Here is a 23,997-nt window from a genome sequence, read left to right as displayed (position 1 = left end):
GAAACTGATAGCATTTCAATTGGAGCAGACAGGGTTCATAAATGTTTTAATTTACAAAGGAAACTGTTCTGGATGATTGATGTAAACTCCCATTCTATCAACCATTCCGATAAAAGCACACAGGCAGAGAAAGAAAACTCAAACCATGTCTCCCAAGATAAACTCCTGAGTTAAGATACTTTTCAGTCCAAGTTCCTGTTTAACCTGGATAGAATAAACAAGAGGAAATGGGGTGTGTGTGTGTGTGTGTCTTGTGGACTGTGACTAACAGAGTAGAAAAGGCTCTGCTGCTTAAAACAATGGTTGAATTCCAATCTGGTCACATGACTGCCTGCTGGCACAGTACTTGAGCTGCATTCAGAGGCTTTAGTACAAGAATGTGAAGGTGCAGGCAGTGCCACCAGCTCAGACGAGGCAGCTTCTCCCATTCTCTCATTTTTGCTCACACAGTATGAAAGCATACAGTACAGTGTGGTCACCCATAAATGAAACGCAGTAAAACACAAATGTAAAACAAATGTATAACCATGTACATGGCATCAGTGAGTCCTGCAAGGGAATTTGTTATGGAGGGAGAATGGCAAATGAGAGCTGCAGCCTAAGGATAAATAACAGAATTGTAATAAGAGAGAGAGAGAGAGAGAGAGAGAGAGAGAGAGAGAGAGAGAGAGAGAGAGAGAGAGAGAAAGAAAGAAATAACAGAACTGTAATGGGAGAGAGAAAGAGAGAGTGTGTGTTTGTGTATAGCGGATGAATGAGTGTGAGAGAGGGAAGAGAGACAAACACAGCAAGAGCAAGGGAGAGAGAGAGAGCGAGAGAGAGAGAGAGAGAGAGAGAGAGAGAGAGAGAGAGAGAGAGAGAGAGAGAGAGAGAGAGAGAGAGAGAGAGGTGAGCGAGCGGTTGTGGCCTAAATCTGTTATTCCTTGCTGCAGAATGGTGCTAAAAAAGGCTTCACACCAACAAACTCCATTTGACAGACACCTTTGTTCAATCCCCTTGCTCACACATTCTTACAGTATGGGTACAGGCAAGAGTGCGAGGCAGAAGGAGCAGGAGAGACGTGGCTGCACAGATATAAACAAACGATGTAAAATGTGGTTCTGCTGCCAAAGCAGAATCTCTGCACTGCATAACAGTCCCAGTCTGTGAAATTTCATCCATCCACAAGCTCCAAAATACTGCAAAACTAACTCAATTTGCAATAGTGAAATTCTTGTAAACTAACAATCTAAAAATGAAGCATATCATTAACAAGAAACATTTTTTAAAAACTAAAATGATTATTTACTCACACAAATGTCTCTGTAAGTTGAACCATGACGAGCATTTAGAGGACTTTGAGTTTAATTCCGTGAAGACAACACAGAGTGTAAAACAGCCTATCCTCCTGCTCACTAAGAGACACTTTGAATGAAGAGCGTTTCTGATGATGTGTTTTCATTCAAAAACAGGCAACAGCGTCCCTCGAGAAAAGAATGCCTCTAAGCCTTACAGCCAATCAGGTTAGGCGAACCATCTGGCTTGGGGCAAAGCACTGTGGGAAGTATGTCAAATTCCTTTTCCCCCTCCTAAACTGGGAGATAGTAAAAAAAAAATCCCTGACATCACAGGCTTGGTACCGTCAGACTGTTACTTCCTCACTAAGTTCTTCAACCACAAACAAACACTAGAAGCAGGTGGAACTCCTCTTATGACAATGTCTTGTTTTTACCAGATTAACCAGTCATACAACATGTGAAATGGTGCACACAAATACGACACAACAACTGGTTTTCTAACTTCTGGACAGACACACATTAAGTCCACAAAGATAAAAGAGGGATCAGGGAGAGAGCCACAGAAGTAAAGGGTGCATATATAGTGATGGGGCTCAAAACAAATACACACTGGTCTTTTAATCAGATGGATGCATTCACTTACATTGGAAGAAATCTGTGCAACAGTGAACCTGCCCTCATCCTGCATTGAAACAATTAAGGTTACTCCACAGTCTGACATGATGTACCATCCTATGAAATGGCAGCATTGGAGGCTATTCTATTGTGATATCAGTGACAAGCAACTAAGCTAGAAAGCCAAACTAGCAGCAGCGTGGTGATCTAACATCCTGCAGCTACAACAGCTGTATGTGTGGGTCAGTGCAAGACAAGTAATGCAAGAAATATCTCAATCCGGCTATTGGTTTTGAAAAATGTGGTTAGTTTTCTATCTAGTTAAAAAACATGTTCTCTGTAACATAGTTTTTTATCATGGTTTGGAGTACAGACAGCCTACTGTGTCTGTGACTCCAGGCCCATATAACTATGATGAACTGGAGATCTGGTTTTACTAAACTCTGACAGTTCATTAAAGTGCTTAAAGGCTGCATGGATTTGGGCCCCTGATTCAATACCCTCCCCTACTTCACAGTATCAAACCCAGCCATTTACTTCCCAATTAGAAACCAGCAACATGGCCTCTGTCTCTTCTCATTGCAGCCAATGATAGTGTGAGCATTAGGGATGCACCGATAAATCTTTTTCAGTCCCAATATGGATACTGATACCTGGGCTTTGGGTATCAGTAGATAGCAACAACCGATCCGATAGCAGAGTATAATTAACAAGCTGTATGCCTCTCTGTGTGGAAGTGACTGGGAACATTCTTTTATGTGAAAGGCTCGACTTAAACATCGTTTTCTAAACTAAATTTAAAAAATAAATACATAGGTATAATGTACTGAATTGTTGTTCATCAAAAATAATGGTATCCAATACCAGATCGGCGTATTGTCACCGATACCTGACCCAGAGATTTGAGTCAGAATCGGACCAATATCAGTATCAGTGCATCTCTAATTAGCATGGGTCTGATCCAAAAAGTGCCACGCCTGTTTCACTTCACAGTGCTGTTATCAACTGGATTAAAGTCTGCAAGAGCTAGTCATCTTGCCCCATTCAACTACACTCAGTTACTTGTGCTTTCCTAATAAGCCTACACAAGCTCCACACTGACTGAGAGTCACTACAGTCATTTGCATGACTTCATCTAGCTCTCCTTATTGTCATGCTGGTCAGCTACAAGAGGCTATAAAACCACTAAACTACAACAAAGACAACTTACTGGAAGCTCCAACTGGCAGTAAGAAAAGAGAAGGACAAAGAGACATTACGGGCATTCAAATGTAGTGAAAGAAAAGCACATTATGTGTACACAGTACATGCAGAAAATAGCTATGAAATGGCATTGCATTAATCCAGTACGCATTATAAAATAAAGACTTTATTGCAAGCACTAATGTTCAGGTCATAAGCATGAGTAATGGCAACAAGAGTAAAATTGGTGTTGAATATTGAATAAACTTAGCTTTACAGGATTTATGTCAGTGACAACATAAAGCTGAGACAACCGTTTACAGTTTGAAGGTGATTCTCTGGACAGGAAATGGTTAAAACTATCTAGTATACTTTCAAAACAAGACCTTTGGTTCACCAGGAGGAGGTGGGTTAATCCCCTTAAGTCCCCTTCCAGAGTAAGGCTTTATTGGAACTCGCTGATGGCGTGATGTGATGGTTTATGTATGCAATGACTTTATCTATTGATTTATGCATTAGTGGTGCAAGGTACTTACACCACACCTACTAACCCGTGTGTGTGAACATGATGTATGAAGTTGGAGTGGTGGGAGTATGGGTGCATGACTGTGGCATGTGTGACAGCTGTGTCCCATCACCAGATTTGCAGTTAGATGTGTGTGTGTGTGTGTGTGTGTGTGTGTGTGTGTGTGTGTGTGCGTGTGTGCGTGTGTGCGCGCGCACACACACTTCGCTTACCTGCCATTGCTGATCTGCCGAGGTGAGTGACGGAGAAGGTCCGATGGTTCAGGCCTGTCAGGCGAACGTGATCGACTACCTCGCCCGTGGGATCGATTGGAATGGTCGGATGTCAGTGAATGTATTTCTGAAATGTCTGTGGAATTGAAATGAAATATGTATAAGCCTTTAATCAACGACGTAAATCAAGATCAACCTCTTTCACATTACAGATTTGTCTTTTGTAAAAACACGGTCACAGCTTGCGCAATCAAATGCTAGCTGCAACCCAACAAAGTACCACAAGCTACACGCCTGTTGTCTCACCGTCTCTGTCGGAGTTATTGGCTGATGGGACGCTGTCATCGAGGTCGGGAATGTTGAGCAGCGTGGCTCGCTCGTCTCTCTGCACCACCATCTTCAGCTTGCCCTTTGACCTCTCGATCAGCTTCTTGGCATCTATTAGTGATAGGTTCTCTGTGACTGTGCCATTGATCTGCCAGAGGGAGAGGAGAGGACCAGCATGAGAACTGAATAGACAAGTCATCCTCACTGCGCAATTTTCCTGTCAACCCCACGGCTGTTAAAAACTATGGGATCATCACAAAGAAGAATTGTGAATGCACCTCACATCAACAATAAGGATGTAGAGGACTATAAATAAGTTAAAGATGTATATAATTAGGATTACAATGTTTTTAATGCTGTCAGAGACACAAACAGTCCACAGTCTTGAATCATATATTGTATAAAGCAAAACTTTATTATCTTCATTCAAGTATTTATGTCTGTTGGTCTTTGTCCTGCATTCATGTTTCAAATTGAAAACGTCTCCGCCTTACTTCAGAACACTTGATACAGTAAATTGGATTTTGAATGCATCTCTGCATTGTGAGGGAGGATTTTACCCTCCTTAGCGATTGAAAGGATAAAAATTCAAAGGAATAATGGAATGTGTGGTATTCCTGCGGGTGAGCCTGCATACTAATGAACTGTGACCTCCACTTTCTCAGAGATTCCCACAGCAGACTAGTTCCAGTAAACCTGGCTGACACTCTTTTCTCTTCCACCCCCACCTCATTATTTAAAGCTACTTCTTAACATATTCATATTTTATGTTTATTCTAATAATCTTTTAACCATGACTGTGTTTCACCCACTTTTAAAATCCCCGTCTTATTCATGCAAACACTGCTCTCTTTGCTCTCACCTTCAGCACGACGTCTCCCTCCTGGATGTTTCCATCTCTGGCAGCGAGGCTCTCAGGAGAGATGTCCTTCACAAAGATGTGGCTCGCCAACCGCAGTCCATATTCTACTTTCAGAGTTAAGAAGCGTACAAATTAATATCAACAGGGCGCATCATTTTTAACTCATCGCTGCAAATCGTCTCTCTGCAAATAAACTGCAAACTGTCAACATTAAAGTTCTGATTGACCGTTACTTTGAGTACCAGAGAGTCTAGAATTAGTTTGATCCACATTATGCATGTAACATTTTCAGGTGGTTTGGACATTGCGTTGCTCACCTTCATTTTTGCGGGACTTGACGAGGGTCACCTTCGCAGGCCTCAGTGCAGCAGAGGAGGCTTGTGATCGGCGGTCGGAGCGCGGCGAGACGCTCCTCTCCCGCGAGGCACTGTGATCCCTCCTGCCGCTGCTGCTACGCTCGCGATCCTGACGCCTGCCGGTGCCGGTGCCGCCGCCGCCACTCGCTCCCGCATAGGCACTTTGGCTACCATGCCCACTGTGGTGCTCATAGCCGTCCTCCTCATCGCTGTCCTCTTCCTCGTGCTCCGACATTGTCTCCCTGTCCCCGGGTCGAGAAACAGGGAGCTGCACTTTCCTTTTGCGACGAATAGTCTTTGGAATAGACGGGAAGTTTGTGAGTGTTACCGGCAATTATTAAAGGGTTCACCGTGATTTACACAATGTCACACAACGTCAGGTTTGGTAAAAATAGTCCAACTTACTATCTTTGCATTTTTGCCACTTTTTCTGAGCTGCTGCACTGCGTAGGCATGCTCCACGTTGTCCATAGACACCGCGTTGACCATCACCACTCGATCATTTTCTCTGAAAAAAAAGTATATAGAATAAAAGGGAACAGGAGACATATTCAATAAGAGCGTAGATTATCAAATGCTGAGGTCAAAGAATAGTCAAAGACTTACTGTAGCAGTCCCTCTGCAGGACCTCCTTTTAGCACATCAGATATCACAATGGATGTCTCCCCGCTCTGGAAATGAGGGTTGTCTCGCCCACCTGAGATTGCGATACCAAACCCAAATCCTGGGGCCTACAGACAAAGAAATACAACCACACTGACTGATACAGCATGAAGTTATGAAGTTACATAAAACTCATCCCAGACTTTGTTTTGACAAATAACAGGCTAATAGGCTCTCTGAAGACTAATTAATAGTGAAAATGCTATTTACAGTAAATGTCCCAGTATTTTTAAACCCATCACATTATTTTACTTAGACAGGAACAAAGTTATTATAATAATTTTTCAAGAAGGTTTCCATGGGGGGTTTTGAGGACTTGTGTTTTTGACAACGCAAAAGCCAGCACCAAGGGAGCAAGCCATGTGATGTAATCTTACAACCACAACAACATAGATAGGCAAACCACAAGGCAGCACCGGCCTGCTCCTTCAGCCTCAATAAAGCCGCTGCTAATTAGATTACAGCAAGCAGGCCAGTCTAGACAGGTGCTCTATACAATCCCACTTGCACAACAGCATCGACTAACTAGTACTGTTCCATTGTCTCGAAGCAAAGTACATTCAGAAACTCAAGACAGCGAGTATTTTTATTTATCAGCTATCTCTGTGGCTTTGAATATTTTGATAATTAACCTGATGATGCTGACTGTGCCAGAGAGGTTATCAGTTATATGCAATCTATCACAATCACAGGTGACTTAATACAGGACAAAGAGCACAGGGACTAAAGCCATCATCCCTCTCTTTCCCTGGAGCTGTGTTAAGGAGAGGAGAATGTTGCCAACAGGAAGGAAGTGAAATGAAGTAGTAAGGATGTGGATGCTGATTCCTGTCTTCCTTAGCATTGTTTCCTGCCATCTGGGTTCCTTGACTATTGTTTCAGTAGCACACATCCTGCTGCTACAGCTGGCCAGCTCGGTACAGAGCGAGAAGAGAGATGGATGGTTCAGAGAAAGACAGGGAGGAACAAGTGAAGAACACACGAGACGTACTGCAGGATTAGAGACACCGGAGACGGGCAGAGAGGGGAGAAAAGGCAAAAGAGAAGAAAGTGGAGAGTGGATTAAAGAGTTGTAATCACTTGCCCTGTGAAGGGTCACTGTGTGCTGCTCCCATATGACCGTTTCCTCCATCGCTGCACTCTGCAAAGCAAGAAACAAGAAGGAAAGAGTTATCATCTTGGGGCCAATTTATCATGCAACAAATATTGTCTTTGTGATGTTCATAATGTTGCGTTTAGGAAGACTTTGAGCCTGCAAGGTTTTAGGACAACTCTCATTGTTAAGCAGTAGTAAGTGGCAGTGATGCATTGAACTGTATTATACTGAAAGGTCTAATGCCTTGTCTTTACATGAGAGGTAGAGAGTATTAGAAATACCCGCCTGTATGCAGTCCAATACAGAACCGCCGCTAGGTACATCCTACACAATGATCAGGTCTTCACTGCTTTTACCTTTCTTTCTTTTTTACTTGTTTCACATGTTTAAACAACACAATTCAACCAATTACAACAGATGACAAAAATAATTTGGCTCTATAGGACTTTTTATTATGTATGTATTACAGAGGGATTGTGAAATCCCTCTGTTCCTGTAAAGAAAAGTACGAACTCAATGAGGGCACTTTTAACCAGTGTGCGAGACATAATTATATAACACACTCAAAATGTCAATGACTCATAAAGTTCTGCTAAGAAAACATTGTTCATATGTAGTTTTAGAGAAGAGTGACAGTCAGAAATCTATGTGCATGCTTAATGTTTCTATATCCTGTTCAGTTCCAGGAGATAGTTATAGTTGTTGTTGTTGTTGTTGTTGTTGTTGTTTGGCTCCCAGCAAGGTAGACTCTATCGCTTATTTGCACGACTAAGTCCTAAAAGTCTACATGTGAAAAGATTATGAATGACAGCAGCATGAGTAAACAGCCAGCAGATACTGACTGAGGTTCAGGAGACTGAATGAACATTCCTATATTATTTCTGACTAGGTCATCTGAGAGAGCTGAAGCAAAGAAGATATTTAGCTGCTCCTCTGACCTGCCATACTGGATTAGACTGATGTGAGGCATGCATCTTGTGCTTTCCTTCATTCTCTAATTGAGTTACAGCACACAGGTTTCTCTCCATGTATGATTCATCTTTAAGTACGGGCTTTTTTTTGGTTTTATTTACTCAAAATGAAGACTGGAAAATGCTAGAAAACTCTTAATATGAAACTATAAGAATGTGAGAATGTTATTACTATTAGATCAAACAGACACTCCTTAATTTGTGTCTTAAACCACTATTATTTTTAACTCCCAGAGTGCTATGTCCCCATCTTTAAATTACAGCTTTTACTCTGCTTCCCTCCAGCTGATAAAGCAACACTGCTGTCCTGTCTGTCTGTCTGCCTGCCTGTCTGTCTGTCTGCCTGCCTGCAGGGAGTAATGCCGCAGCTGTCTGTGGCAGAGTGCTGAGCACAGTCCAACGTGGCAGGAAAAGGAAAAGACAAACACCACCACACGTGGCAGGGTGCTCATTTACTACAACTTCTATTATCAGCTCTTTTACAATAACACGTCATGTCATCTGTCCATCCGACACCCTATCATTGTGATAATCTCACTCCCTCACCCCTTAATCATCACCTAATCCCCAAACCACCTCCCCCATCATCATGATCATAACTGTCATCACCTTCCCTTAACCCAACTACAAAGTTCACAGCAGGTTGACGCTGCAATGCTGCCGACAGCTTGTGACGAGGACACAGACCAGGAGCCAGCTGATGAGCGGGTCTGGTGTTTTTAGACATGGCCAGACACATAACACTGTAGGTCTGCATGTTTGCTGGGAAAAGGACACAAATAAACACAAAGAAGGAGGTGCTGATTTCCTCCATTCTTTATTAAAAATATGAAGTTGATTATTCGATCAAACGTAAATTAATCTTCTATTTTAAATACTTGATAAGCCTAATTGGAGTCAAAGATAATAAGTTTGGGGTTATGGACTACCATTAGAACTAAGGTTTGACTATTTTAAGACAATTTACAGAAAAAATTATGGATTGATTGATTGATTGATTCGTCCAAAGACATAATAAAAACAATCTTTAGTCGCAGTCCTAAACTTGATTATTGTGAATATCCACATTGAATTTAAGTCATTTGAGCTTTTAAATTGGTTCCCAATAGCCATGGTTTACACAAGTTACAGCATTTAACCTGTCGGGGTTATATTTAGAAGGATTATATGGTGACCTGCAGGTAGTAACAGCTCATGTAAATGCTCTGTATGTGGGGAAAGACTTGAGAGACATTTGACAATTACAAGGATAAGTGCAAGTCACGAATCACATGAATGTAAGAACACATTCCTGGTGTATTCCTGACTGTCGTATTTCTCCTGTTTACTTTGTGATTGTCTTTATGAAAGATGAAATAGCTGCAGGTGTAATAGATCCCGTCAGGGAGTATCATACACTGCTGTGTAGTGTTATGACATCTGACAAGTGTTTCAATGCATCAATCCGTTACTACAACTGGACATCCTGGATCATATATCATTGTCTCACTGGTACCTATACAACACACTACCAACCTGCTGTTCACCACAGGTCTGTTTTCAGCCTGTGGCCCTGTAGGTAGTGACTTCTGTTGAACTTACTGTAGGTCTCCTATTCTGTGTTTGTGCTCCTCTATTCTCTGTGTTCAGTTCAGTTGGTCTGAACCTCTTGAATACACAGTTAACCCTTTGACCCTAATTTCCATCGCAGTGCTGTGTGGATGATATTTATGTCCATAATTGGGTGTTCCCCCTCTCTCTCCCTCTCTCTCCCCCTCCGTTGTCTACCCCTACGACTCCCACAGTTATGCCACTATTGTGTGAAGGGACCTGACCCATTTAACCATGGCACCCCCTGACATTCCCAAACACATCCATTCCTCTAAAGCGTTTTGTGATATATTCATCCATCCGTTCATCCATTCATTCATCCAGCAGTCCAGGCGGACGGGGGCTACACAATGAGAAAAAACCTGCGTGCTGGGGTCATGTGACCATGCGGTCAGGCAGGCAGGTGGCCTTGTCCTTGAACTGTGGGCTGTACTGATAGGTAGGGAGAGGTAGGAGGGAGAGAGCTGTGGGCTGCTTATACAACTTACATATACAATACCAATGGAGAGGACACATAAATCTGAGTGAGGATGACGTCTTCAATGACCTCTTCCTTTTTATTCTCTGCTCCCTTGTCTCTTTACTGTACCTCAAATGAATGCCAACCATTCAACTAAATCCTTATTTAATAGAAAGCTAAAACAATGACGAGCTTGTAAATCTTTGGGTTAAACATATTTTGCTCAACCAGATTTAAATCCCTGAAGTCCTACACACCCAAAACACCCTACACACTCACCATAGGGAGGACTTTCAGTAAGTGTGAGTGTGAGTGTGAGCCATAAAGGCGTAGACATGCTCGTACCAGTAAGAGGTCATAGATCAGGTGTGAGTCACATGAGAAACAGGAGACCTGCAGAGTAATGGCACTGCACAATTTAATCTATATTTAACATTTGAGTGGTATCAGAAAAAGAGTGAATTTTGTATTAAGTGTACTGCATGTTGTATCATTGTAGTCGCACATCCCATCACATTAAAAGGGGCTGATAGAATATATTTAATTGCTCATCAGGGCTGCCCCTTGATAAATAATCACTGAAACTCATGCAACTGGATTGCCAGAAAGTCTATATGAAAAAGAATATATTGTTTTCAAAAGAATGATACAGGATACAGTGTTTATGTAAACTGGTAAAAGCTATTCGGTTAAGGAGAGAGAACCTGTCTGTCTCTTAGGCTGCTTAGAATATTTACTCCACTGGGACTAAGGCTCAGTCTCTCAGATAAGATTATTACAGTAATTAATCACTGCAATGTGAAGCGGTGATTAACAGGCTGGCTGATCGAGTGTGAGGTATACGCAGGGTAGAAAGCAGACAGCAGCAGGCACAAGTAATGTGTTAGCTTAAGCTTAGTTTTACTGAGACGTGAGAGGAAATTACAACCCAGCCAATTTATCATAACACGCTTTTGTCAGCCGTCATTGACATGTTTTATTTTTTATTCAATGAAAAAATAAAGCTGTGGTAAAGCACTGTAACAGCCACCTCACTAGTGGTGTGTGATGCAATGCTGGAATGTAAATAATCAACGTACTCGTACTTTCCTCCCCTGTGACAACAGTCATGTCACTCATACTTTTACTCCTTAACATCGGTATTGGCCCCCAAAAAAATCCAGTATCTGTTGGGCTCTCGACAAAACACTATTTACTAAACAGACTGAATTTCAACAGCTAATTTAACTGTGATGTGAATGACGGAGGCCAATGTGGTCTCATCTGTCATTAACAAAAAAATTCAGAAAGAGGAATTTTCCATATGGAAAAGCTGTAACACAGTGTCAAATGGTAATTTGGTTATCTCATATACTTTGTTACTGGACCATTCCACATCATACAAAAGTAAAGATCACAGAACATGTCCGGCCAAAACAAACATTTTTCTGGAGTAAAGTAATAATACAAAATACAGAGGGGAACAAAGGATGCGGTTTATCTCTGAAGTCACAGAGTTGTGTGAAACAATGGTGTGCTTGATGTAGCACAAACTGACGGCAGCCTAGTGTATTTATACATCCATATTAGTCAGGCTTGAGCTTTGGCCAGCAAGGCCCAGGGCTGGGAAACAAAGAGCAGCCACCAAACATGTGTACTTGTCTGTGCAACACACACACACACACACACACACACACACACACACACACACACACACACACACACACACACACACACACACACACACACACACACACACACTAAAGGGCCTCTTTGTTCAAGCTAGAGCCAGTCTGGCTTGGCCCTGCCAGGCCCACTATAACACAGAGTCCAGTACAGAAGATAACAACTCACTCAGGCTCTTCAAAGGCAGAGACTAATCCAGTTCTTTGGGGCATACTGATGAACAGACTGGAAAAATGAGTGATGGAACGGACAATAATAACCTGCTGCAGAAAGCGTTGATAAACAGGGTCAGGTCAAGTCTTCACACATGCTTCTCAGTCTCCATAGTAATCAAACATGTTCACGTAAACAGAGAATCGGCACAGACCCCGAGTACACACTGCCAACATCTTAAGAATCTGTGAAAATAAAGAGTCAGCTGATAAGCATCACTGGACTTTTTGGGAAATGGAGGCACTCGGCCAGAAACGGCCACAAAACATGTGGACCCACGTTGGCAGCATTAAGCACAGAACAAAACCACAGAGACGTCTGCAGTCAAGCTCATCGCTTACCTCCTCATCCAATAGAATTAACTTCATTAAATTAAAAAGGGAATTGACAATGAGGTCATCTTCTGAAGATTAATGTCATGAGCTGAGAGGAGGTTTGGAAAAAGCATAACACAAGCTCTTTATCAGTGCTTTGCCAGTGAAACTGTTGTCCGTCAGGCCATTACTCACCACCTCCCTCCACCTAACTCCCCTTCATCTGAGTCAAAGGAGTACTTCACAAAGTGGGCGTATCAAACACAAAGTTTAAGAAGCAGTTTTCGACAGAAACGCACAGGATGAAAATGTAGGAAGAACAACGATTAAAGAATGCTTGAGGACTGACATTTCTGCCCCTGAGAAAGAACAATTCAGTATTCACACATCAGATCATTCTGAGGTAAAGATAGACATACTGAGCAACGGTGCTACAGCAGCAAACGTCTCGATGACGACAAAGTGTGAGGTAAAATCCTGAGAAAGCTTTAGGGTCAGTGTGCCTGCTCTTCTCTGATAGCCTGAGGCAGGATGTAAAAAATAGCAGCCACATCACCCACAGGAAAACACTCACTTCCTGTTTGCAGGAAATAGCTTCAGCTTCCAGAGAAGAAATCCCTGTGCACTCTATTGAAAATCCCTCCTAGTATACTCACCTCATCTTACGACTCGCAACCTAAGCTAAGAAAGTCTTACTCCAGATTTCAACTGTTCAACTACGCCTGTACCAGCAGCTTTCCCTGTCACTGGGGCAATTGTATCCATGGTAAGCGCATCTTCCCTTCTTACGGGACCCAAAGGAAAGAGTTGGGCAGCAGTACGCTCAAACAACACATGATTAGAGACACACGCACAAGCTCTTTCTGGAGGGCGAGCACTCAACAGAAAACACACATGCAAATGCATTAAAGCCTCTAATGTAAGCTTTTACATGCTGTCTTTCAGGATTACGGTACTATCCTGTGAAGTGCACATGTAATAATAAACCCAAGGAAAATGTCTGTCGTCACTTTCAGCATTTAACAGATAAATTCAGCAGGAGTCGTTTTTAGGGTTAGGGTTATTACTGCGATGGGAGGAGAGAGGGCTGCAAGTGTGTGCACACACATGGGTGTGCAGATGAGGGCAAGTAGCCAATAGGCAGATGACGATGACGATGATGATGCAGAGCCTCCGTCAGCAATGATGTACTGTTGTGCTGACATGCTCAAATATGCTTGAGTTAATTAGTCTCAAACATCAGCTCTACTCTGCCATACAGGTCCCTGAAAATCCCGCCATCAGGACCCTCCTTAACATATCAAATGCGCGCGCACGCGCACACGCACGCACACGCACACACACACACACACACACACACACACACACACACACACACACACACACACACACACACACACACTCTGTCCGACAGTCAGTGAGACAGACAGACACCTCCGACTGACAACTATCTGTCACAGAGTCACTGCTAGAATAGTGAGGGTAGGAATAAAATACAAAACCTATAATCCAGGCTTTTGGATTAAAACGTTAATCTGAGCCATGCTTCCCTCTGAAGTCCACTGCTGCTGTCTCATGACAGCAGACAAAGTGAAACGGATAGATGGACGGGCGGATGGACAATAGCAGGATGTAGAACTGAGACCAGAGTGATGTCAGCAAACAGGTTTCTTACAGCATGGGTCTTACACATGTCTCTATCATACTCCATGATGATTGTCTGTCTATGTTTTAACAAACCTTTAAAAACATGCGATTGTGCTAAACTCTTCCCCTGACAACTCCGGATATTTTCTTGCTTAAATCACCACCCATCACGTTTGTTGCCGTGTCAAACTGGTGCAAAAGCTCCAGACCCAGTTGAGGCAAAACCAACCAGTAATCTCTGAGGTATAGGACTCTGTGAGAGCGGATATCTGGTCCACATGATGCAAATACTTTGTCCCACTGGATTAGATTTGAACAATCAAGATACCATTAAGATGGTGTAGGAAAGTTAATGCCTATGCATGAAATAGGTTCCATCAACCAATTCATCCAAACTTTGAGGAATGACTGATCCAAATCAGTTCCATAGTGAGATATACAGAACATTTTAAATAGCACTGGTTTTGGTTCTGCATCCGTTTGCTCAGCACATACTGAGTTTAGCTACGAAAAGTTCAGAAAACCAGACATGAGGAACTTTATATAGCTCTTCTCTGATGAGTTGTGTTTTGAAGGGGGGGGGAGGGTAGCACACAATCAACATTTTACTTGACCATATTGTTATTGTATACACTTTTAATACAATGTGTAGTATCCATTTGCAACTCCTTTGCTTGATCACAGAAATGTAAATCATTCAGGTAATTTATTTCCACAGAGTAAAGTGAAAGCTTCATTGGAGCCTCTGGCCCAGGTGCAGGCTCTGATTATTTCCACTGACCCCAGAGCAGCTCCACAGAGCTGATGTTCAGCGGGCTGTTCTCGGCTACCCACTGACCCAGACACACAGCTAGGCTAGGCTAGGCTAGCATCTCATGTGCAGCTTACCCAGCAGCAAAGTCACCCGAGCTCAACCACACCAACCGTTCTCTGCCTAGAGAGACAGGAAGTGTTGAGGTCACAGAGTGGGGACTTCTGGTGGGATTCTGACTTTCAACTTTTTCCAAAATCCTTCCCATTGGTTTAGTTCAAACTTTTGGATTTCTCACAAACTTCAAAGTTTCAAATAGCCTCTTGGGCAGCGCTTCTCGCTCTTTGGATTTGCGGGCCCACCCTTACCAGAGCGATGAGTTTATTTAAAGAGCTGGAAGATGTTTTGCTTTTCTTTTTTCTCCTTTGGGGTGTGCAGATGGTGAAAGGTCCAAGGCTGGATCTGACACCCAATAACATAAATCTAACGCATGAATGTCTCTACCTTCTGTGACCATCTTGTGCAACTATGGCTATTTTCCTCCTCGTAATAATAATTAATTCAAATTCAATAACTTAAAAGACGTCACATTTGGTTGTTTTGGTCGATTATAACCACGAGTCGAGTCTGACAGATATATCAAACAGACACACTTATTGGCTTATCACACTTTTACTTACTGATATCAGTACATGTGGGCTGATGAGGAGAGCATATGGAGCATACACTTCTGCTTTTCATTGTTGTTGCTGGTGGACTATATCTAGACATGTGCATACAAAACCAAACTGTAAGCCAAAGCCTTGACAGAGATAACCAGATCCAGCGCTGGAACCTTTGGATTCAGCCAATCAACGCTCACACAACTATCAGTATTCCCACCCTAACCACTCCCATCACACACATACACTCTACAGGAATGTGCAGATAAGGAGACATGGCCCAGCTTTCTCACTCTGCAGCTCTCTCATTCCTAACGGTTTCCCTCACTTTTGCCTCGCCTCACACTCTGGATCTTTTTGCCTCAATCTGTTTTACTTTGAATCCTTTCTCCCTTCTTTTGTCTCACTGGGAATAAAAACAAGGCCAGAGAACAACACAACAGCAGAGTTAAATGTGAGAACATAATGTGGGACGATTTACTATCAGAGAACCAAAAATAAACAAGCATCAGTGAATGTATCAGTGAAAGTGAGGATTCATGGTCTGGCTGATAATTACAGTGATTACCGTCATGTGGCTGATAGTTTCAGAGAAATTACCGCAGTGTAAGTGATCAGAATTTAACAAATTACCAACCATATGAATCCCTTACTGGCCTAAATGAACTGTAATTAAATCACATAAAACTAAACCGATTAGATACAACACCTATTGACATCTCACCAGAAGGGTCCATTAACCCACTGTCTTGTACAGCACCTATTGGTCATATTTAGGTCATGCTGTCCCAACACAGTTACATTTCACCATCAGAGCAAATCAAAGCGATACACGAGCATAACAAGTTGTTGAAGGAGATAAGACAGGAAGCTCTGGGTTCAAAGGGTGATAGGAGTGTCCCTGTTGTGTTAAAAGCAAAACCAAAACATGGTATCCTTTAGGTTCGTAAAAGATGCTTTCCACCTAACGGTTCCACCTATTGCTGGATCGGACAGGGGTTAAACTTACTGTACTACACAGCAGTCACTACACACACACACACACACACACACACACACACACACACACACACACACACACACACACACACACACACACACACACACACACACACACACACACACACACGTTAATCAGAGGGAGATTCAGCAAGGGGTCTAATTGCAATGACAACACATGATTATTGTATTAAGAGCATAGACTTGGAGCAGACAGTTGGAATATTTGACACAGAAATAAAAACATTGTGACTTTCAAATTTAAAGTTGCACAACATCTTTCAAAACTGCGCAACTCTGAAGCACAACTCATCGTCTGCACAATCGCATGGTGCCATAAAACAAGGGGCCAAACCCACTCAATGGCATTCCCAAGCCTTCTGAGCACTTTGCTACAATAGGCATGTTGTGGGGCAGAATCTATGGTGAATTAATGAGTTACTGTTGGAGCGGCCATTTTCCCAGCACTTAACTGGCAACATAATTACCATTCCCCCAAGAGATGAGAGATAAGGGGGGGCGGCATGCATTCTTCAACAGATGCACAAGCACAGAGAAAATAATACACAAATTACTTCTAATGGCATCTAAAAAAAGAACTCCGCAGCACCCCTATTAGAGAGGAAGAGCACACCCTCAAATATACCTAATGAACTAATTACAATGTGCACAGAAAAATCTGTAATGAAGCCTTGTTATTCAGCAGTGTACATACAATGACTGAAAATCATTATGCTACTTTCAGAAGGCTGGCAACTGAAGGCCAGAGGAATGAGGGGAACACACCATATCGGAGTGTTGTTTATGACTACAGCTGCGTAGTGCAAAGTTATCGTATGCTTTTCTAGTCGTCAATCGCTGATAAAGTGCCATAGTAAAAAACTGATCTGTGTTTAAATCCTAGAGAAGGTTTAAATTGACAGGACGGTGGCAGCTTCGCTAACGGCTAACGAACAAAGCACCGTTCAGTTACATCACGATGCGTTCAGGCTCTGTTTAGTGAAGATGAGTATTGGGCAAAGGTAAATTATAACGTATCGTGATGTGTTCACATGGGATCTTGAAAAATGTAGTTTTGGTGAAAAACTTGAATTTGTCTTTTGACATTTTTTGATGCGGTGAAACGCTGCTAAAAACCCACAATGAATGAAGAATGATATGATACACACCCATGACCTGTTCTCAAGGCACCCCAAGGTGCTGTGGCACCCACTGTGGGAAACTCTGCTCTGAACAAACTGCATTTACTGAGACTTTTTCTATTAGTGAACACGTTCAGCCTATAATAACGTACAAAAAAAGATATTGTTATGTTATGTCTGGTATGTAGTCATACATCTCAGGTGATCACGTTTCATGATACAAAAGGCTAGTTGAGCACACGGTCAATCTGATATTCAGGTAAGATGCAGTAAAGCAGATTTATGAGGAAAAGGACGAGTATCTTCACTCTGATTATAGTTCTGGAACTTAAAAAGTGACTGCACTCTTAAACATAAGCTATAAACTTAATTAAATGACTACTGCGATGAAATACATCAATGCTGGTGTTAATATTGACATTTCTTACCACATGTATAAACATCTGCATTTCATGTTTAAAAATTGCTTAAAACCCCAGCTACTGTTACAAATCAGTCCTATTTTGCATATCTGGGATTGAGTCATAAATGTGGGACTATTCTACATCATGAGAAAAAAAAAAATGTTAACGCCCTGTAATCAGATTCCCTACATCATCTATGGTTTTTACTCTCAGTGGCAACTGTGTAGCATTACAATCACAGCCCAGCACAAGCCTGTTCTCTCTGGAAATGAACCAGTATATTACAAAATCAAAATCTGGTGAATCACAGCCAATGATTATCTGACGATAGCAATGTGCTTTCTATCCTGTGACAAGAGTGTGTAGGGTGACTGTGGCTCAGTGGTAGAGCAGGGTCGTCCATCAATCAGAGGATACCTAGCTAGCCAACGCTGGTTCGCTTGCTATTTCCACAACGTGTTCACGCCACCGTTAACGTTAACGTTGCACTGGTTACAGAAGAGGAGAAGAACAGTGGGCTGGTGGCTACAGAGGTTCTAGGGTTTCACACTGGCCGAACTTGATTCGCTACGACTGGGACGGTCAGTCTGCATAGCTGCTGCCCGCTCTCCTCCTGGAGAAATGCTCTCCTAGTGGCGTGAAGTGAGGCGGAAGGACTGCAGGGTGTGATTTGTGGTCAGTAACTTAAGTAAAATCTCTCAGTCCCATGCCCACTTTCTTTTCCCTTAGTCAAAATAGTTGGAAACTAACAGATGAGCACAGAGTTGTTAATTGAAAACACCTAAGGGTGGGAGGTGGATGGATTTCAAAATGTTCATATGGATCATATGTATACCAAGCAGGAAAAACATTCTATTGTCAGAAAAGATGATAGTGTATGAATTTAATTGTAAAAAAAGGTCTCAAAGAAAAGAAAATGACAGAAATCTAATATTTGTACACATACTAATAGTGATTATTACGCCTTATATCATCTTAGGCAGCGGACAATGTCTCCCACAGGCTGATGACTGTTTCCCAGACAAAAAAGACGGTGCTGTTTTCACCAACACTGTGGAAGATAAGCAAACGAACACACAGCAGTGTGTGTGTGTGTGTGTGTGTGTGTGTGTGTGTGTGTGTGTGTGTGTGTGAAGGCATGTAGGGCAACAAGCCTTGGGATGAATCTGTTCCAGCCTCTTTCTCTCTTCACTAACCAGCTGAGCCACGTCTCTCTCTCTCTCTCTCTCTCTCTCTCTCTCTCTCTCTCTCTCTCTCTCTCTCTCTCTCTCTCTCTCTCTCTCTCTCTCTCTCTCTCTCTCTCTCTCTCTCTCTCTCTCTCTCACTCTCTCACTCACACTCACACTCACACACAAAACACCCTGTGTCAAATCCCCTATGCCTGCAGTGGGAATGATAAATCCCTGCAGAGACCTGCCTTTTCAGAAAGGATGCAGGGCAAGCTTGGAGTGTCCTAGCTTTGATAGGCTGGCAGTTGGATAAGGAAATGGACTGACTCAAGACTCAGGGTTAGAAGACATTTCCATCCACCCATCTCAATCAACAACATCAGCGGCTGAGCGATTTGAATCCTCAAACTAAAGTGTGGGCAACACTTATAATGAAGGGCTAATGCCAGGCTGGTCTTCCTGAATGAGATCCGTGAGATGATATTTAGATTTCAGGTCGATATCAGAATCAAGCCACTCACACAACAGAAAAGCGTGTTATGGACTTCCTGGGCACGCCGGTGCTCAGTCCGTTCCCATGTGTTTTTGGTTGTGCTGAAACATCCTGGACCAGCCTCAATATATCTGGGAAGCTCAGCTTTCACTGAGAGATTCAAGTCAAGATTTGGGTGAAAAGTTGATGGCAAATTTTAACAATTCAGAACTACACCCATGTTATTCCAGAAAATCACAGGCAGAGACCAATGACAGCCAAGCAAGTGGTGCGCTCATCCTATAAAGTGTAAGAAGGGTTCATGTTGATGTCTCAGAGAAGCATATCAACTGTCAATCATCTATTGCACAGCCTGCTTTGAATAACGCCCCCCCCCTCTTAAAATATGCAATGCCAAACCACAAAGAGACAAATAATATTTGTGGATTGTTTTGCAAGACTACTGCTGGTCTTTTCCACAAAAGCCTTGACCTCCAGCTGGCATGGACATGTACTCCACCCTGTTGCTTTTGAATTAGATATTAATGTGCTTTAAAATATGCTTTTGAACAGGGAAAATCCCAAGCGCTATAATGCCATGATTATAGGAGAGAGGCAGTCTTTTTAAGATCTGCCATGTGATTCAGATTATAGCCGGTGCATCTCTCCCTCCCACTCCTTCCTTTCTCCATTTCACCCCTCCAATAACCCCTCCTCACATCACCTCCTCCCTCAGAAGACATTTTCTGCTTTCCTTCTTTTTTTCTCCCTCTGCGGTGTGTATCTGCCCTGGATTTCCCTCCAGGGATGAAAGGATAAGCAGGTCAGATGTCCTTGATAACTGCCGCACTCCAGCCTCCTGGCATTGAAACAACACAAACAGCTGCTTTCTCTCAATGTTTGCATCCAGACTCTGACAGAAGGTGATACCTCAGTAACAAGTAGCTCATTACCATCATAACAGTCCACTGCTTTCTCGTTTTCAAAACTGGTTGACAACAAATCTGAGCATCTGGACGTAATCGTACTTTATATGAAGCTCACTCTGCATGTGTTGTGGAAGTTAAAGCCTCTCGTGGTCTGTGGATCTATGCCTTAACATTTGTTTTTGCCAAATGACACAATTGTTTTAAGATCCAAATAGGTTACAACTGTCTAAAAATTAGCCAAACAACTGAAGCCCAGCTGGAGCAACAGACTGTTGGTTGATGATATGATCGACAGGCAGCCCTCTCATTTTGTACACACAGACAGCCTACACCTGCGTTCCTTAACGCGAGTCATTTGAATCAAAGGTTTAAATCATCAATATATCAAAGAATGGCCTGTTAGTGTGGAGCATGAGGTGCAATGTGAGGCTGCTCAGCCCTCTATACTGGTGGGCAGTAACCGTCTACACTGACCCTGACTTCACCGGTCGCCCTTTACCTGGTGCTCTTCTCAAAATCACCTTGATTGTGCCCAAGAGAGTTCCCTGGGAAATGTTCAACCCAGATTCCCTGACATTTAATATAAATAACCCTTCTCATACCACCCACTGCCCACAAGGACATCATGGAAGAAGAGTTTATAAGATTTATAGGTTACATTTCACGTGTGTCAAATGCACTCTGGGGAGTGTATCAACAGAGGATTAGGTAATGAACTATGATGGGATGGTGGTCTCAGACGCCAGCTGTCCCATCCTCTGTTTATCACGAGACACATCAGCCCCAACTCTCATATAAAGACGGGGAGCCGAGGACACAGAACAAAACACCACCAAGCCCCCCCCCCCCCACGTGGTCCTCTAATTACATGTCGCTCCTTCATTGATGTAAATGGGAGTGTGTAATCATCAAAGCAAAATAGAGGCTGCTCTTGGCCCACTGTGCAACTCTAATTAATACAACATCCTTCATCCAAATGCATTTTCCCCTTGTTTCAGTCCATCTACTCAAAAAGTCTAAACGCTAGAGGGACTGCTGATGCTCCTAATTCTGCTTCTTTTTTGTGTAGCATTCACAAAAGTAAACAGGAATGGCTGAAGGCCAAACACAAAGACGAATAAGGCTAGACTGTATTGTAGTGAAGCTCTTCTCCACTACAGTACATTATAGCCATAACAAAACAACAAGAAATAAAGCAGTCAATCAAATTTAGATTTAAATTACACTATCAAATGATTGGTAAAGATGCCATGTTTATCCTCACCATTGGTAAATAAGTAAATTGTATTATTTTGTCTTTAAATGATTAACGATCAAATAAAATGTAATAAAAAAAACATGATGTTACTCCACTGTTGATGTGTCATCAAATGTCTTCCTACCAGCACAGTAAGGTTGTGCAATTAATCAAATTAGAATTTAAATGACATTTTTGGCTTCCAATGATGATGAAAACAAGACAGTCAGCATGAAACGATTACTCTGCTGTACTCTACGTCGCAGTGGCACTCTTGTTTTTTCTTGTGTTATGAATCCAGCCCACCCCTTTAGTGCATAGCGGGGGGGCTGCTTGGTGTGGGAGGATCCCCTCGTGATAACTCGTGCCGATGGTAACCGTGACTGGCTCTAGTTCTGTTTGATATGACCCGTGGTGAAGGTGGCGCTTTACAACACGCCTCGCTCAGACCTTGTCGATTAGTGCTCGCTGTGCCATCTCTCTCTGCGGAGATTTTTATATATTTTTACCACCAATTTGTTGATGATTAAATGATTTACTTGGGCACACAACTGTTTACAAGAGCACAACGTTCTTCATAGATCTAGCCTCTTAATTGTGCTTTCAAAGTGCACCATATTGATGCATTTAACTTTAAAATGTCAGCTGCAAAATGTTCTTTCTAAATGCATGGTGTTTCCAAAGTAAGTGAGTAATTGTGGTCTCAATATTGACCATAATAATCATGACTATGATTTGTGCCATAATCAAGCAGCCCTAAAGCACAGCCAGACGGTCTTCTCTGTCGTTTCCTCCCTCCTTGGTGCCAGAGCAGGAAGTCCAGCACCAAACAGAAAGATCTTTCCTTTTCCATCTTCATTGGAACACATCCTCCTCTAAACAGCAATTAACGTTAACTATTATTTTGTAGCGTCTGCCTGTCATGACATGAAACTGAAAGCAGCTTCAACTTCACTCAGATTACGTTAGAGTGCCATCTTTCTGGTGTTGCCAATGTTGTCACAATTGAGTGAATACCAACACATAATACTAACCTAATGACACACTGTTGCTTAATATAAGCCAAACTGACCTCGGAGACACTGTGTCAACATACCTAGATGATACTCTATTCCTGAAAAACATTTCATTACAGTTGATCATTAACCGTAGCTTTATGTGATGTGACTAATACCGATGTTATGTCAGTTTACCACAACTCATCCAGTGGGAGTTAATATTTGGTCAGTGAGTGATGAACAAAAGGCTAACACAGCAGAAGGCAAGTCATACTCGTCTTACAGATTATTTCTGACAATGCACGATGGAACCTGTTAGCACACAATTTAGCTCGGGTAAGGCTGTCTGCGTCAGTAGGAGCAGCTCTGGATGCTTAATGTGACTACTGTCTGCACAGTTAGCTCATCAGTGCAGCGACCCCTGAAAGGAAGTCACTATGTCTTGTGTGTTAAAGGAGAACGAGGCTTTTAGGTTTGGACAAGATGGGACGATAAAGAAAAAAAACCTAGAGGACCTTCTTCTGATACTGGGATATTTGTTTATGTAAGAAAATCTCCAAGGAAAGATCACTGGTGCAGTATCTGTTGGTTGCCAACTGCTTTTGTTAAATGCTTTCATTGTAGTACTTTTTTGACAACAATTTTCTTGGAATAATTTTTTTTTTTGCAAAAACATTTGGTAAAACAATAACTAAATAAAATTGTATTATGATTCCACTGGCAGACAATATTGCCCAGCTCTAACAATAACAAGTTAGCTTAGAATATGAAAACAAATCCTCACATCATGTTTCTGTTGATGAAAGAAACCCTTTATGAGAATATACATCGAATGAATTAGGCTAGTAGTGGAACTAGTAGTGGAACAGGAGTTAGCCTGAAAAGAAGACAGCACTTCAGTTTTCACCTTTAAAAAAAAACAAAACATATACACTTGTATGAAAAGTTGTCTATAATCAACATATAGCGTTCCTATCCTTAGAAGCTATAGATGAAGACAAATCAATACATTCTTCACCTGAACAACACTAAACTCAGAACTTTTTTTTTTGTTCAGACTCTGATCACCATTAAGGAATGCATTCACATCACTCTAATCCAGTTCTTATGGTTTCACTTTTAATTTTAAGCAAACAATGCTCAAATGTCCAACAACCATTTTGTAATAGAAATTAAGAATACTATGAAACTGAAGAGGAAACACTGGAATTACTGATGAGCAATATAAAACCTTGGCTCATTACCAACTGCCAGCATA

At 42.1% G+C, this 23,997-nt stretch overlaps 1 protein-coding gene across 13 annotated transcripts in view; it reads right to left on the bottom strand.

Moving 5' to 3' along the window:
* The window catches only part of tjp1a (tight junction protein 1a), an 88,396-nt gene that overhangs the window by 20,967 nt on the left and 43,432 nt on the right, over positions 1 to 23,997 (bottom strand). For 7 of the 13 annotated variants that reach the window (XM_068730796.1, XM_068730801.1, XM_068730802.1 and 4 more), the window contains 7 exons: positions 7,105 to 7,161; positions 5,964 to 6,088; positions 5,763 to 5,865; positions 5,319 to 5,652; positions 5,002 to 5,108; positions 4,119 to 4,287; positions 3,813 to 3,948 (listed from right to left, as the gene is read on the bottom strand). In XM_068730796.1, coding sequence (XP_068586897.1) covers positions 3,813 to 3,948; positions 4,119 to 4,287; positions 5,002 to 5,108; positions 5,319 to 5,652; positions 5,763 to 5,865; positions 5,964 to 6,088; positions 7,105 to 7,161 — 1,031 coding nt within the window. The remainder of the gene's footprint in view (positions 1 to 3,812; positions 3,949 to 4,118; positions 4,288 to 5,001; positions 5,109 to 5,318; positions 5,653 to 5,762; positions 5,866 to 5,963; positions 6,089 to 7,104; positions 7,162 to 23,997) is intronic. The other 6 variants (XM_068730797.1, XM_068730799.1, XM_068730807.1 and 3 more) reach the window with 1 other exon arrangement.

The sequence above is a fragment of the Cebidichthys violaceus genome, unplaced genomic scaffold, assembly GCF_023349555.1.
Source record: "Cebidichthys violaceus isolate CVI_PGR_0920_01 unplaced genomic scaffold, fCebVio1.0.p SCAF_5, whole genome shotgun sequence".
NCBI classification, from domain to species: Eukaryota; Metazoa; Chordata; class Actinopteri; order Perciformes; family Stichaeidae; genus Cebidichthys; species Cebidichthys violaceus.
Note: the sequence above shows the minus strand (reverse complement) of the source record. Positions and strands in the feature narration are given on the sequence as shown.